This window comes from Capra hircus, chromosome 16 (assembly GCF_001704415.2).
Source record: "Capra hircus breed San Clemente chromosome 16, ASM170441v1, whole genome shotgun sequence".
In the NCBI taxonomy this organism is placed as follows: Eukaryota; Metazoa; Chordata; class Mammalia; order Artiodactyla; family Bovidae; genus Capra; species Capra hircus.
In genome coordinates, this window is record NC_030823.1 from 32,011,009 (window position 1) to 32,024,494 (window position 13,486).

The window sequence follows — 13,486 nt, forward strand, 5'->3', positions numbered from 1 at the left end:
AGTACTGTGATTAACCACTTGAGATTGAAAAGCCAGATAGAAATATTTAGTAGAGAAGTGAAAATTGAGACCAGGGAGCCTTCCAGCTCTTAATGTATCATGGAGTGCGTCTGTTGCTTAAAATTAAAAAGAAGTGTAAAGTAAGCAAATGGTGATCTTGATGCTAAAAATTTATATTTTGGTAGCTAGTTGATAGCTTGTATCAAAATCTGATAGAATATACATTTATTGACTGTTGTGTGCTTGGGACTAACCACATGTTCTTAGTTCTTACATTTATGTGTATGAATGTGTGTGTGGTTTTTAAGCTCTATTAACCCATGTTCTTTCATTTCCTTGACTTGTTTACAGCATTTGTGCAGTTATTTTCCTTTTAATAATAGAATGTTGTTTAAACAAGTTATGCTCAAGGTTTAACAATGAAAATAGACGTTTTCCCTTTCTTTTTAAAAAATGACACGATTAGTTGTGGTACATGGAAGAGAAACATCTATTTCGTGTCCCTCCTATGATAAGTGTTTTTCATTGAAATTCCTTGATACTGTGTGTATGATTTATTTACCAAGGCTTTTTAAGATGACTGAAAATATGCTCTAACAACCATCTGATATGAAAAACTGAACAAAATGTGTACTCAGTTGAATGATTCTCTGAAGAAATAATGGTGCAAATGAATTATCAAAGTGTAAAATCATTAGAAACAAAACATGTTTGGGTTTTTATTGAATCTTAATTGCAGGCTTATGTATTTCCTTTTGTAAGCTAAGTTAAAAGAAAATTGCCTATCTAAATTTTTGGAGGCCAGTGTTGTAGGACATACATTGTACCGTAATTTATTTTTTCACAGAAAAGCTGCTGTTCATTTTCCCCCCAGCATTAACATGCATGCTTTCCTCATGTAGGAGAATATATAAAAAACTGGAGGCCAAGATATTTCCTTTTGAAGACAGATGGCTCATTCATAGGATATAAAGAGAAACCCCAAGATGTGGATTTACCTTATCCCCTCAACAACTTTTCAGTAGCAAGTAAGTTAATTACAATTGTTGATTCACCTTGTATTTCTTTATTTGTATGGCTGTATGTGTCAGATACTTTGAGATATGTGAAAAGCCTATGAAAAAGTTTAGGTTTGTTCTTAATTGCAGATAAATTTTCAGTTTATATAGAATTTCAGTTCCTTAGCATTGGAACTGAAAGATTCCATGGATTATTATGATGTGTGGTCTTATATAATCCAAAATAGTATAATTTTTTCATAGTTAGAACTTTGTGATAAAAACCGTTCCCTAGGTACATACCTCAAGTTTTTCTTTAAAATGAAAACAGAGACCTTTGAACTTGACTGCTGGATTGAACTTGGTTGTAAGATATTGCAGTTCTTAGTGCACCTCTAATCGAAGTTTCCTGTCATAATCTTAACCGATTTGATTGATTGTATGATAAGAAACAAGTGATTTTCCTTAAACATTATTTTCTGAGAAGATTTTGTTTGTGGTAAATTTTTCCTCCTTACAAATATCTAACACTATTTCTTCCTTACAAATTTCTAAATAAGTTTGTAATTTAAACTTATTTAGGGATTATATATTTTCTTGAAAATAGCTGAAAATAAACTGAAAGATGATGATGATGATAATGGTGATTATAATTGTTATAACAAGGCTTTCAGATTGTTTTAACTGCTGATTAATCAATGAAAGGGGTTTTCTGTGTTAATTCAGGAGTAAAACATTTTAAAGCATAATATTAAGTTAAAATAAACCTGCATAAGAGATAAAGTTTGTGATAAAATCTTTAACTAGACACACCATTCTTAATTTTGGTTTTGATTGTATGCTGCTGCTGCTGCTAAGTCGCTTCAGTTGTGTCCGACTCTGTGCGACCCCATAGACAGCAGCCCACCAGGCTCCCCCCGTCCCTGGGATTCTCCAGGCAAGAACACTGGAGTGGGTTGCCATTTCCTTCTCCAGTGCATAAAAGTGAAAAATGAAAGTGAAGTCGCTCCGTTGTGTCCGACTCTTCGCGACCCCATGGACTGCAGCCTACCAGGCTCCTCTGTCCATGGGATTTTCCAGGCAAGAGTACTGGAGTGGGGTGCCATTGCCTTCTCCATTGATTGTATGCAGTTATCTGTTAGTCATGATTTGGAAAGATATGAGGGAAAATTGAAGCAAAAATCAGTTAAAAAATATAGCAGCATCAGAAAATTGAAAATGATAAAAATCCTCAAATGTTATACATGTGATTTTATCATTATATAGCGCCACAGTCTTTTTTGGGGGGATACTTTCAGTTTTTTTTTAAACAATACGATAGGACAGTAAACCGAAAAGTTTGTGAAATCATTTTAACTAAAAAAAAAAATCTCTCGTTTATGTAAGTGGATTTTTCCATAGGGAGTGTCATTTTTTTTAAAAGTGAGGATACTGTTTTATTTGTGTATTAAGAAAATACTTTTGTCTCTACCAAATGGCTCATTAGACACTTACGGCTTTCTCTCAGTAGAAAATTATTTTAAAAATCCTGTTGTCAATTGAAATAATACCTTATATTTTGTATTGACTTACGAATACATTTTCTTTCTAAAGACATTTTGGGCAAGCATTTACTTTAAAGTGACAGAAATTGGCTTTTAAAACACTAGCAGTGTACATTATCATATCTGACCTAAAGCCAGTGTGGTTTCTTAGTTTGTCTATTTTACTAGCAAATGCTATTATTGGTTTGTCTGAAATAATTTATAAAGTACAGAACTCCTGTATATGCTGATCAAAATGCAGCATTTTTTGACCTTATGAAATTTCACACCCCAGCAAGTTTTAAAGACATACTGTATGTCACAGTCTGCCAACATCTGCTCCGACACTTCCACTGGCAGAGGCTGAAATAAATGCTACACTCTTGAGGAGAGAGCCTATTTAGTGACTGACAGTCAGCTTATCCATGAAATCAATATTAGTTGGCATCTGTAATCTTGAATAATCAAGTAGTTGTGGATAGTTAAATTAATAAGCGAAGTTACAGACCAGCTCCTTAATTTTGGGAAACATATGAATAACATGGATCTTACAACAAACAACTGTTTTAAACTGATTGGTTTTAACGCCTGACTTATTGCAGTCATAAGTTTGCAATAATTTGTTTTTGTCAAAGTCGTGTCTGACTCTTTGTGACCCCATGGACTGTAGAGTCCATGGAATTCTCCAGGCCAGAATACTGGAGTGGGTAGCTTTTCCCTTCTCCAGGGGATCTTCCCAATCCAGGGATCAAACCCAGGTCTCCTGCATTGCAGGCAGATTCTTTAGCAGCTGAGCCACAAGGGAAGACCAAGAATACTGGAGTGGGTAGCCTATCCCTTCTCCAGGGGATCTTCCCGACCCAGGAATCTAACTGGGGTCTCCTGCATTGCAGGCAGATTCTTTACCAACTGAGCTATCAGGTAAGCCTCCTTGCAATAATTACCTGAGATAGTAATGTGTAGTGAAAAGGGCCCTTGTTGAAGAAGTAGTTCAAATTTAAGCTCTACCAAAAACCATGAGTATGACCTTGGGCAGGTCGTTCTCACACTCTCTGGTCTTTAGTCCCTTCATCAGCATGGCGAGGACCCCTGAATGAATTTGTAAGGTCCCCTTTGTCTCTAGCTTTCTGTGATTCTGTGAGAGAAGTTTGAGCAGGCCATTGAAGAGTGAATGGTAATGAAATTATTATAAAATAGAGGACAAGAATATTTCAGGCAGAGGGTAACGAGGAATGTTTTCGTGAGGTATTAAGGAACAGTAAGAGCAGAGAGAGATACTCAGTAGTCTCCCACTGGTTCTAGCTGTCTTCGACATATGACAGAAAGGCGCTAGGAGTACAGGGTGCAGCACACTCAGGTTTGTTGGGAGATGTGATATATACATATGTGTTCCATTCATGGCTACGGTGTGCCCCCTATCTTTCTAGATAGTTAAAATATGGTGCTTCAAGATTAATCTTTGTGAGTTTTAATGGAACTTTACTAAAATAGGCTTTTTATTTGTATGAAAATAATAAATAAGAGAACTAGATTGGACTTGGTATTGATCTTTCCATTCTTCATTAAGTTTCAGATTCCTTTTCTTCTAGTTCAAAATTTCCCCAAAGATGTCTTTATACTAGTTGTTTCTACTTTTCAGTCCAACACAGTCTAACTTTTTTATTTGCTTGATAAAACCACTTTTAGTAAGTTCTCCAGTGACCCCTTAATTGCTCAGACTAGGAGACATTTTTTTTTTTAGTTCTTTTCCTGGCTTTACATTTGGGGGACATTTTGTAGTTTTGATCTTGGGATGATCTCTCATTGTTTTCTAAGATGCTTTTTTTTCCTGGTTTTCTTGGTTGACTTATTACATGCATTTGGATATCTAACTGGATTCATTCTCACTTTGTACTCTCTTCCTGGATGGTCACATTCACATTAGGGTTTCAGTTACTCCTAGTATACAGCTTGCTCCCACACTTATGTATCTTCAGGGCAAGCCTCTTTTCTGAGCATTAGATTGCTATCTTTACTATATTCAACTGACTACTGGACATCTCTACCTAGATATTTTTGGAGGCAACAAATCTTAAGCTGAACCAAAGATAATTTGATCAACTTTTCCCCCTGTATTCACTACCTCAGTTCTGTCTTGAGCAGAAACCTGGATGTATTTCATGCCTTTTTCCCCCTTATGTCTTCATCTTACTCCCAATTTATTTCTAGTGTTTCCGGTCTTGCTTCTTATTCCTTGAAAGTATTTGCTTCTCTCATCTCTAGAATAGGCCCTCATCATCTCTGCTGTACATTTTTACCTATAGATCTCTGCCTGTAGTTTCTACCACTCATGTTCTTCCTTCCCATGAATGTCAAAGTGATCTTTCTAAAATTAAATCCTAACTATGCTGCTAACCTGTGAAAGCCCGGCCCTAGATCTTCATTTTATCCTGCTGGATAAAGTCCAGATTCCTTAATATATCATGCAAAGATCTCATCCTGGCCTCTGCTTTCAGCTCTTTTCTTGTCTCTCTTCTGCTGTCCATTTACACTTTGGCAGTACTGAACTGTTTGTAATTTCCTGTATAAACTATTATAGCATTTCTACTCTGAGCCTTTATGCTGTTCCCTCTGTCTTCTATTTGCTGGAATATTTTTTTTTTTTTTTTTGTCCTTTAAGACAATTCAGATTTAAATCTCCAGCCTCATTCCTTGCTAAATTCTTCCTTTCTGTTCTTCACAAAGCTGTTATCTTTTGTTGTTAATCATGTTTCTTGGTTGTCTTGTTCATGTGTATGTCTTATCCAGTAAACTGTGAGTTATTTTAGGGGAAAGAGCCTAGTATTATAAGATCTTTATATCTCACATATCTTAGTGCCTATATCTTAGGCACTAATAATGGGTTTTGAATGCATTTCTGAAAATAATCTAGTCCAGATTTTTCCTTTTGAGATGAGAAAAAAATGAAGCCTTTGAAAATTCAGTGATTTTTAAAAAAATTAATTTATTTATTTTATTTGGAGGCTAATTACTTTACAGTATTGTAGTGGTTTTTGCCAAACATCGACATGAATTAGCCACAGGTGCACATGTGTTTCCCCATCCAGAACCCCCCTTCCACGTCCCTCCCCATCCCATCCCCCAGGGTCATCCCAGTACACCAGCCCTGAGCACCCTGTCTCATGCATCGAACCCGGACTGGTGATCTGCTTCACATGTGATAATATACACGTTTCAATGCTACGCTCTCAAATCATCCTACTCTCGCCTTCTCCCACAGAGTCCAAAAGACTGTTCTTTACGTCTGTGTCTCTTTTGCTGTCTCTCATACAGGGTCATTGTTACCTTCTTTCTGAATTCCGTGTATATGTGTAGTATACTGTATGGGTGTTTTTCTTTTTGACTTTCTTCACTCTGTATAATAGGGTCCAGTTTCATCCACCTCATTAGAACGGATTCAAATGCATTCTTTTTAATGGCTGAGTAATACTCTATTGTGTATATGTACCACAGCTTTCTTATCCATTCATCTGCTGATAGACATCTAGGTTGCTTCCATGTCCTGGCTATTGTAAACAGTGCTGCGATGAACATTGGGGTACACCTCGGTGTGTATGCCCAGAAATGGGATTGCTGGGCTGTATGGCAGTTCTATTTCCAGTTTTTTAAGGAATCTCCACACGGTTCTCCATAGTGGCTGTACTAGTTTGCATTCCCACCAACAGTGTAAGAGGGTTCCTTTTTCTCCGCACCCTCTCCAGCATTTATTGTTTGTAGACTTTTTGATCACAGCCATTCTGACTGGTGTGATATGGTACCTCATTGTGGTTTTTATTTGCATTTCTCTGATAATAAGTGATGTTGAGCATTTTTTCATGTGCTTGTTAGCCATCTGTGTGTCTTCTTTGCAGAAATGTCTGTTTAGTTCTTTGGCCCATTTTTTGATTGGGGTGTTTATTTTTCTGGAATTGAGCTGCAGGAGCTGCTTGTATATTTTTGAGATTAATTCTGTGTCAGTTGCTTCATTTGCTATTATTTTCTCCCATTCTGAAGGCTGTTTTTTCACCTTGCTTATAGTTTCCTTCATTGTGCAAAAGCTTTTAAGTTTAATTAGGTCCCATTTGTTTATTTTTGCTTTTATTTCTGTTACTCTGGGAGGTGGGTCATAGAAGATCCTATTGTGACTTATGTCAGAGTTTTGCCTATGTTTTCCTCTAGGAGTTTTATAGTTTCTGGTCTTACTTTAGATCTTTGATCCATTTTGAGTTTATTTTTGTGTATGGTGTTAGAAAGTGTTCTAGTTTCATTCTTTTACAAGTGGTTGACCAGTTTCCAGCACCACTTGTTAAAGAGATTGTCTTTTCTCCATTGTATATTCTTGCCTCCTTTGTCAAAGATAAGGTGTCCATAGGTGCGTGGATTTATCTCTGGGTTTTCTAGAAAATTCAGTGATCTTTTTAAGGTTGCTTTACTAGGTGGTGGTAGTTAAGTGTGTGTCAGTCACTTAGCTGTGTCCGACTCTTTGTGACCCCATGGACTGTAGCCAGCCAGGCTCTGTCCATGGGATTCTCTGGGCAAGAATACTGAAGTGGGTTGCCATTTCCTTTTCCAGGTAGTTAAGCATCAAGATTAAAATTCATATTTCTCTGCTGTCACTTAAGTGTTATCTCCCACTCCATGCTCCCCCAGTTCAGTTCAGTTGCTCAGTCATGTCCGACTCTTTGCAACCCCATGGACTGCAGCACACCAGGCTTCCCTGGCCATGGGTTGTTCCTCCAACCCCTCTTCCATTCCCCACCTCCATTCTATGACATTTTCCCTACCTAGAGCTTTGAGATCTGATTTTGGGTCAGAATTCCAACTGTTAAATTGCTAGATATCCTTGGCATGCATAATATAAGTTCTCCAAGGCCTATAAAATGTGGATAACAGTATTTGACCTTTATCCTTTTTTTGATGGATCAAATATGAACTATATTGGAAATTGTCTTCTAAATATAATACTGTAGAAATGTAAGCAAAATAATATTTTCTCCAAGAAAACTGTATCTCCTATCAGAAATATGGTTAGGTAAATTACTAACTCCCAGTATTCAAAACACCAAGATCATGGCACCTGGTCCCATCACTTCATGGTAAACAGAAGGGGAAAAAGTGGAAGCAGTAACAGATTTTATTTTGGGGGGCTCCAAAATCAAATCATTGCATACAGTGACTGCAGCCATGAAATTAAAAAATGCTTGCTCCTTGGAAGGAAAGCTATGACAAACCTAGACAGCATATTCAAAAGCAGAGACATCACTTTGCCAACAAAGGTCCGTATAGTCAAAGCTATTTTTCCAATAGTCATGCACAGATGTGAGAGCTGGACCATAAAGAAGGCTGAGTGCCAAAGAACTGATGCTTTCAACTTGTGGTGTTGGAGAAGACTCTGAGAGTCCTTGGAAAGCAAGGATATCAAACTAGTCAACCCTAAAAGAAAATAACCCTCAGTATTCACTGGAAGGACGGTTGCTGAAGTTGAAGCTCCAATACTTTTGCCATCTGATGCAATGAGCTGACTCATTGGAAAAGACTCTGATGCTGGGAACAATTGAAAGCAAAGGAAGGGGTAGCAGAGGATGAGATGGTTACATAGCATCACTGACTCAATGGACCTGAATCTGAACAAACTCTGGGAGATAGTGGAGGACAGGGAAGCCTGGCCTGCTGCAGTCCATGGAGTCACAAAGAGTCAGACACTACTTAGCAACTGAACAACAGCAGCAAATTACTAATTATAGACTGAAATTTATCTTTGCATAGGAAACATTGCATTTTGACTGAAAAATAATATAGGATACATACAAGACTTGTTGCAAAGCTCTTTTCAAAGTACATTGAGCACAATAGCTTGTCTACCCAGATAATAGTCATGATTCCTGACATGTTGACAGTTATTAGCTCAACTCAAAAGTGGATGCAGTTGCTTAGTGGAGAACTTGAACATTGCCCATGTCTTGAGACTGATCATACTTTTGACCTAGTCCTTCCTCCTCACCATGGTGGGAAGGGAAAAGTGCCAGCCTGTGTCCCCAGGAGTATCTATTAGAATTCTGCCTTATTCTGTGATGCAGATACTGGCCCACTCTGACAATATCCCTTTCCTCTCTGAAACCTTTCTTCTGTCTCTTTTCGAAAAAGAAATTGGTCAGCATTTCTTAGGCCAATTTTAGAAGTGCAATTTTAGAAGTGCAACTGTTTACTCACTAACCTAATCTACTTCTGCTACTTGAAAGAAAGTAAGGGTGTTAGGGGACCTGTAGACTCTGAGATTTTAAATAAATGTGTAGAAAAATCAATTGATTCCTGCTAATGCTTTCATTGTGTTTGTTCATGGGGATAAAGACTTAGCTTATGACTTGATTTTTAGTCTTATATATGATAAAAAATAGTCTGTAGAAAGCAACTCTAACCCTACAATATATAAATACACAAGGAGTATTGGAGATAAGGAAATTAATGCTGTAGAAGTTGAGAGACTAGATAGAAGTAAGGTAGGATGACTAGAAAAGAGCTTATGCATAAGGCAAGGTTAACATGCGCCTAGAAGGACAGGTAATATTTAGGTTTTTGGAAGGAAGAAGACTTTCTCAGTGAGGTTAACAACCTAAGCAAAAATGAAGTCTGGAATTAAAGAGTAGCTTGTTTGTAAATAGTGTAAACAATATGTTAGATGGATAGAAAGTTTTTATTGAAGGAAAAAACTCTTAAGGTTGGATAAACTATAATCAGACTGTGAAAGATCTTGAATACCAGTTTGATTTTTTAATGGAAACCCATTGGAAACCATTGGAGGCTTCTGAGCATTAGGTATCCATATCAGTATTTGAGTTAAAAAGAACCTATATGGGGTTCAGGATTGGGAACTCATGTACACCTGTGGCAGATTCATGTTGATGTATGGCAAAACCAATACAGTATTGTAAAGTAAAATAAAGTAAAATTAAAAAAAAAATTCTAGTCAAGAAAATGAGAAGACAAGTCACAGACAGGGAGAAAATATTTGCCAAAGATATTACCTGGTATAGAGCTGTTAAAGAGAACACTCAACAATAAAAGAATAAACTACCTGATTAAAAAAAAAAAAAAGAACCTGTATGGTTACAGTTCTCTTCCTCTTCTGCATAGTTCTCTTCCTCTTCCCACCATAAGTGAGCCAGTCAGCAAGGCACTTACATGTTTTCCCTACTTTTCAGTCTTAACTGCTGCCTTCCTAGTCCAGTTGGATCATTATGATCATCTCTTGATGATTATCTCTTGCCTTCAAGTATTCGCTGGAGTATTTGGAAGCAATACATAGGATCTTCAAAAAGAATCTTCTTTGGCAAATGCCATTTTGCTCAGGAGAATCTTAAGTTCTCTCCATTTTCATAAGAGGAAGATGAATTTTTTTCTTATTTATGTTTATACGTGTATATGTAAGTATTCCTTTTTTTCTTCTGTTACTCCTCAATGTTCCACATGTTTTTTTGGAAACAAATTAGTAGATTTTATTAAGTTCAACTGGATGTGAAATTCCTAATCCTGTTTTTGTTTTGAGTGATTTTTTAGACTATTTTGTGTACTTGATCACTGGAAGACTTGTTTTCTCTAATTGTGTTCAGATTTTTAAGAAAATAGAGTTATATCTGGTACTTGGATTATCTGTCTCTCTATGAGGAATGCCTTGAAAGAAAGTGAAAGTCACTCAGTTGTGTCCAGCTCTTTGGGACCTCATGGACTATATAGTCCATGGAATTCTCCAGACAAGAATACTGGAGCTAGTATCTGTTTCCTTCTCCAGGGGATCTTCCCAACCCGGTGATTGAACCTAGGTCTCCTGCATTGCAAGTGGATTCTTTACTGTCTGAGACATCAGGGAAGCCCAAGAATGTTGGAGTGTGTAGCCTATCCCTTCTCCAGCAGATCTTCCTGACCCAGGACTTGAACCAGGGTCTCCTGCATTGCAGGCAGATTCTTTTACCAGCTGAGCTACCGGGGAAACCTGGTATGCCTTACTTAAAAATTAATTAATTACTGTAAATTTAATAGAAATTTCTTCCTGTCTTTCATTTTTATGGATACTGTATTCATATATTTACAAATGTTAACCCATAAACCAAGTTTAGAATTGGGAATGTCAAGAACCTTTTTAAAAAATCACTTTAAAAGGATATAGTTTTTAGAAAATTTTGAAGAATAATAATGCCATATTTAGTCACATATTTCCTCGTCCTCATTGAAATCACACTTCAATCTGATTTAAAAAAATTTTCCACAGAATTTCTACTCTTTTGTTCTTTTTTCTACACTGTACAACAAATGTGCACAAAAGGAAATGTGTAATTCCATTTTAATGGATATGACTGTGGCAGTTTAGAATGTCAAATCCAGCTCCTACATATGAGAACTGTCTGTATCACTGAAATATCTCATCAATTATATGTCCTTTAGAAATGTAAATTTATGTATCACTTGAGCTTCCTGTTAAATAATCTCATGATTTTACTACTTCCTTCATTATAATACTGCAGGTGAACTGCTCAGATTTTGCTTAGAGCATGTGTTTTTCCTGGTAGCAGCTCTCATGATTTCTCACTCCTCTTTTCTGATTTAATCTGGGGCTTCTCTGGTGGCTCAGAGGGTAAAGTGTCTGCCTGCAATGCAGGAGACCTAGGTTTGATCCCTGGGTCAGGAAGATCCCCTGGAGAAGGAAATGGCAACCCACTCCAGTATTCTTGCTTGGAGAATCCCATGGATGGTGGAGCCTGGCGTAGGGGTCACATACAGTTGGACATGACTGAGCGATTTAACTTTGAGAGCTAATCTATTTAGTTGTAGTCTTTACCTTCTCAGTGTCATTCATCAGAATATAACTTAGTATGGGGTCTTATGTAGAATCGAGGGAAATGATAAACTTCCAGAGCATAATCACTGTGTATACTCATTTAAAAAATGTCCTCCAGTGTTTATTATAAGATCTGATATGTTAGAAGACCACAGGACTTGGAATCAGAAGACCTAAGTTTGAGTCTTGATTCTGCTGTTTTACTAACTCTGTGACCTTGGGCAAATCACAAAACTCTCCTGATCTTCATTTTTCTCAGCTTTAAACATGAGGTTATATGCTGTTCAGGATTAGGGTGGGGTTAAATGAGATGATATATGTGAAAACACTTTGTAAATTATAAATGCTAAAATACAAATAAAAGTAATAACATAAGATAGAATACGCTCAGTAATATTTGCTTCAATTCAGTCGCTCAGTCATGTCCGACTCTTTGTGACCTCATGAACTGCAGCACACCAGGCCTCCCTGTCCATCACCAATTCCCAGAGTCTACCCAAACCCATGTCCATTGAGTCAATGATGCCATCCAACCATCTCATCCTCTGTTGTCCCTTTCTCCTCCTGCCCTTAATCCCTCTCAGCATCAGGGACTTTTCAAATGAGTCAACTCTTCTCATCAGGTGGCCAAAGGATTGGAGTTTCAGCTTCAACGTCAGTCCTTCCAGTGAACACCCAGGACTGATCTCCTTGAGGATGGACTGGTTGGATCTCCTTGCAGTCCAAGGGACTCTCAAGAGTCTTCTCCAACACCACAGTTCAAAAGCATCAATTCTTCGGCCATCAGCTTTCTTTATAGTCCAACTCTCACATCCATACAAGACCACTGGGAAAACCATAGCCTTGACTAGACAGACCTTTGTTGACACAGTGATGTCTCTGTTTTTTAGTATGCTGTCTAGGTTGGTCATAACTTTCCTTCCAAAGACTAAGTGTCTTTTAATTTCATGGCTGCAATCACCATCTGCAGTGATTTGCTTAATTGAGTTAAATGGCAGCCATTCCCCCCTTTCCAGTTAGATTATATTAGAGTAAGGTGGAAACTACTCTATTGGGTTTTCTTTAAAGATGTTGCAAGTTTTAAGTAGAACCTATGTACAACTAGCATCACTGACTCAATGGACATGAATCTGAGCAAACTCCAGGAGATAGTGAAGGACAGGGAAGCCTGGCATGCTGCAGTCCATGTGGTCTCAAAGAGTTGAACATGGCTTAGCAACTGAACATACACATCTACAACAAGATTGAACTTGAGAATGACTCCTCTTATTCGGTTTAGGGGAAGAATCTCAATTGTATTTAATGCCAAGGAGTTTGTCTGTAGAGACTGGTCTTTCTTATAATTAAATAACATGTGCTAGACCCTCAACCATGCACATGGTCTCCTTCTGGAAAATGAAGAAGAACATCACTGCAGTTGAAAAGGCAGCACCACTGGACTGACCTCAGAGGACCTGGCTGCAGACCAAACTCTTTAATTAGAAGGTCTAGTCAGTCAGAATTGTTTTGTTTCTTTAATAAAGATAGTAACATCCCCAAATGTCTTTCTGACTGTTCTAAGAGGATCCTTTGGTTACTATTCACTGGGGGAAATTTTCACATTAATTTGGTTCTTCCGTTAAATAATTACTTTTTTGTAAGATGGAGTGTGCAGTGGGACTTGTTTTAAATGGAAGGTAGTCAAGGAGTGGTCACCTTCAATAGCCTGTATCAATGTGAGGACATCAAAGAGGTCCCAGGGGAACCAAGTTTCCTTCCTCCCTTCCTGCATCCTTTTCTTTTCGCCCTCCTTCCTTCTCTTCTTCCTCTTTCTCTCTGCCTTCCTCTCTTCCTTCTTCCCTCCTTCCTTCTCTCATTCAACTTCCTCTTAGGTCAGCAGTCAACTCTTGCTTATCCAGAGATACTTGTGTGAAAAATACTATGTGTGCAATAATTTTCACTGAATTGTTCTTAAGTACTATTTCCTCTGTCTCCTTTTTTTACTTCCTTTTCTCATCTTTTTACGTAGCAGCCTCACACACTTGTTCTGTTTTGAGATTTCCTACTTTGTTTGCATATGATTTAAAGTAACACAATTCGGATACATAGGCGTTATCACTTAATATTTAAACATATTT

General features: G+C 37.5%; 1 protein-coding gene across 2 annotated transcripts in view; it reads left to right on the forward strand.

The window, feature by feature from the left end:
* Nucleotides 1–13,486, forward strand: part of AKT3 (AKT serine/threonine kinase 3) — a 282,280-nt gene that overhangs the window by 133,858 nt on the left and 134,936 nt on the right. For both annotated transcript variants that reach the window (XM_018060261.1, XM_018060259.1), the window contains one exon: nt 903–1,028. In XM_018060261.1, coding sequence (XP_017915750.1) covers nt 903–1,028 — 126 coding nt within the window. The remainder of the gene's footprint in view (nt 1–902; nt 1,029–13,486) is intronic.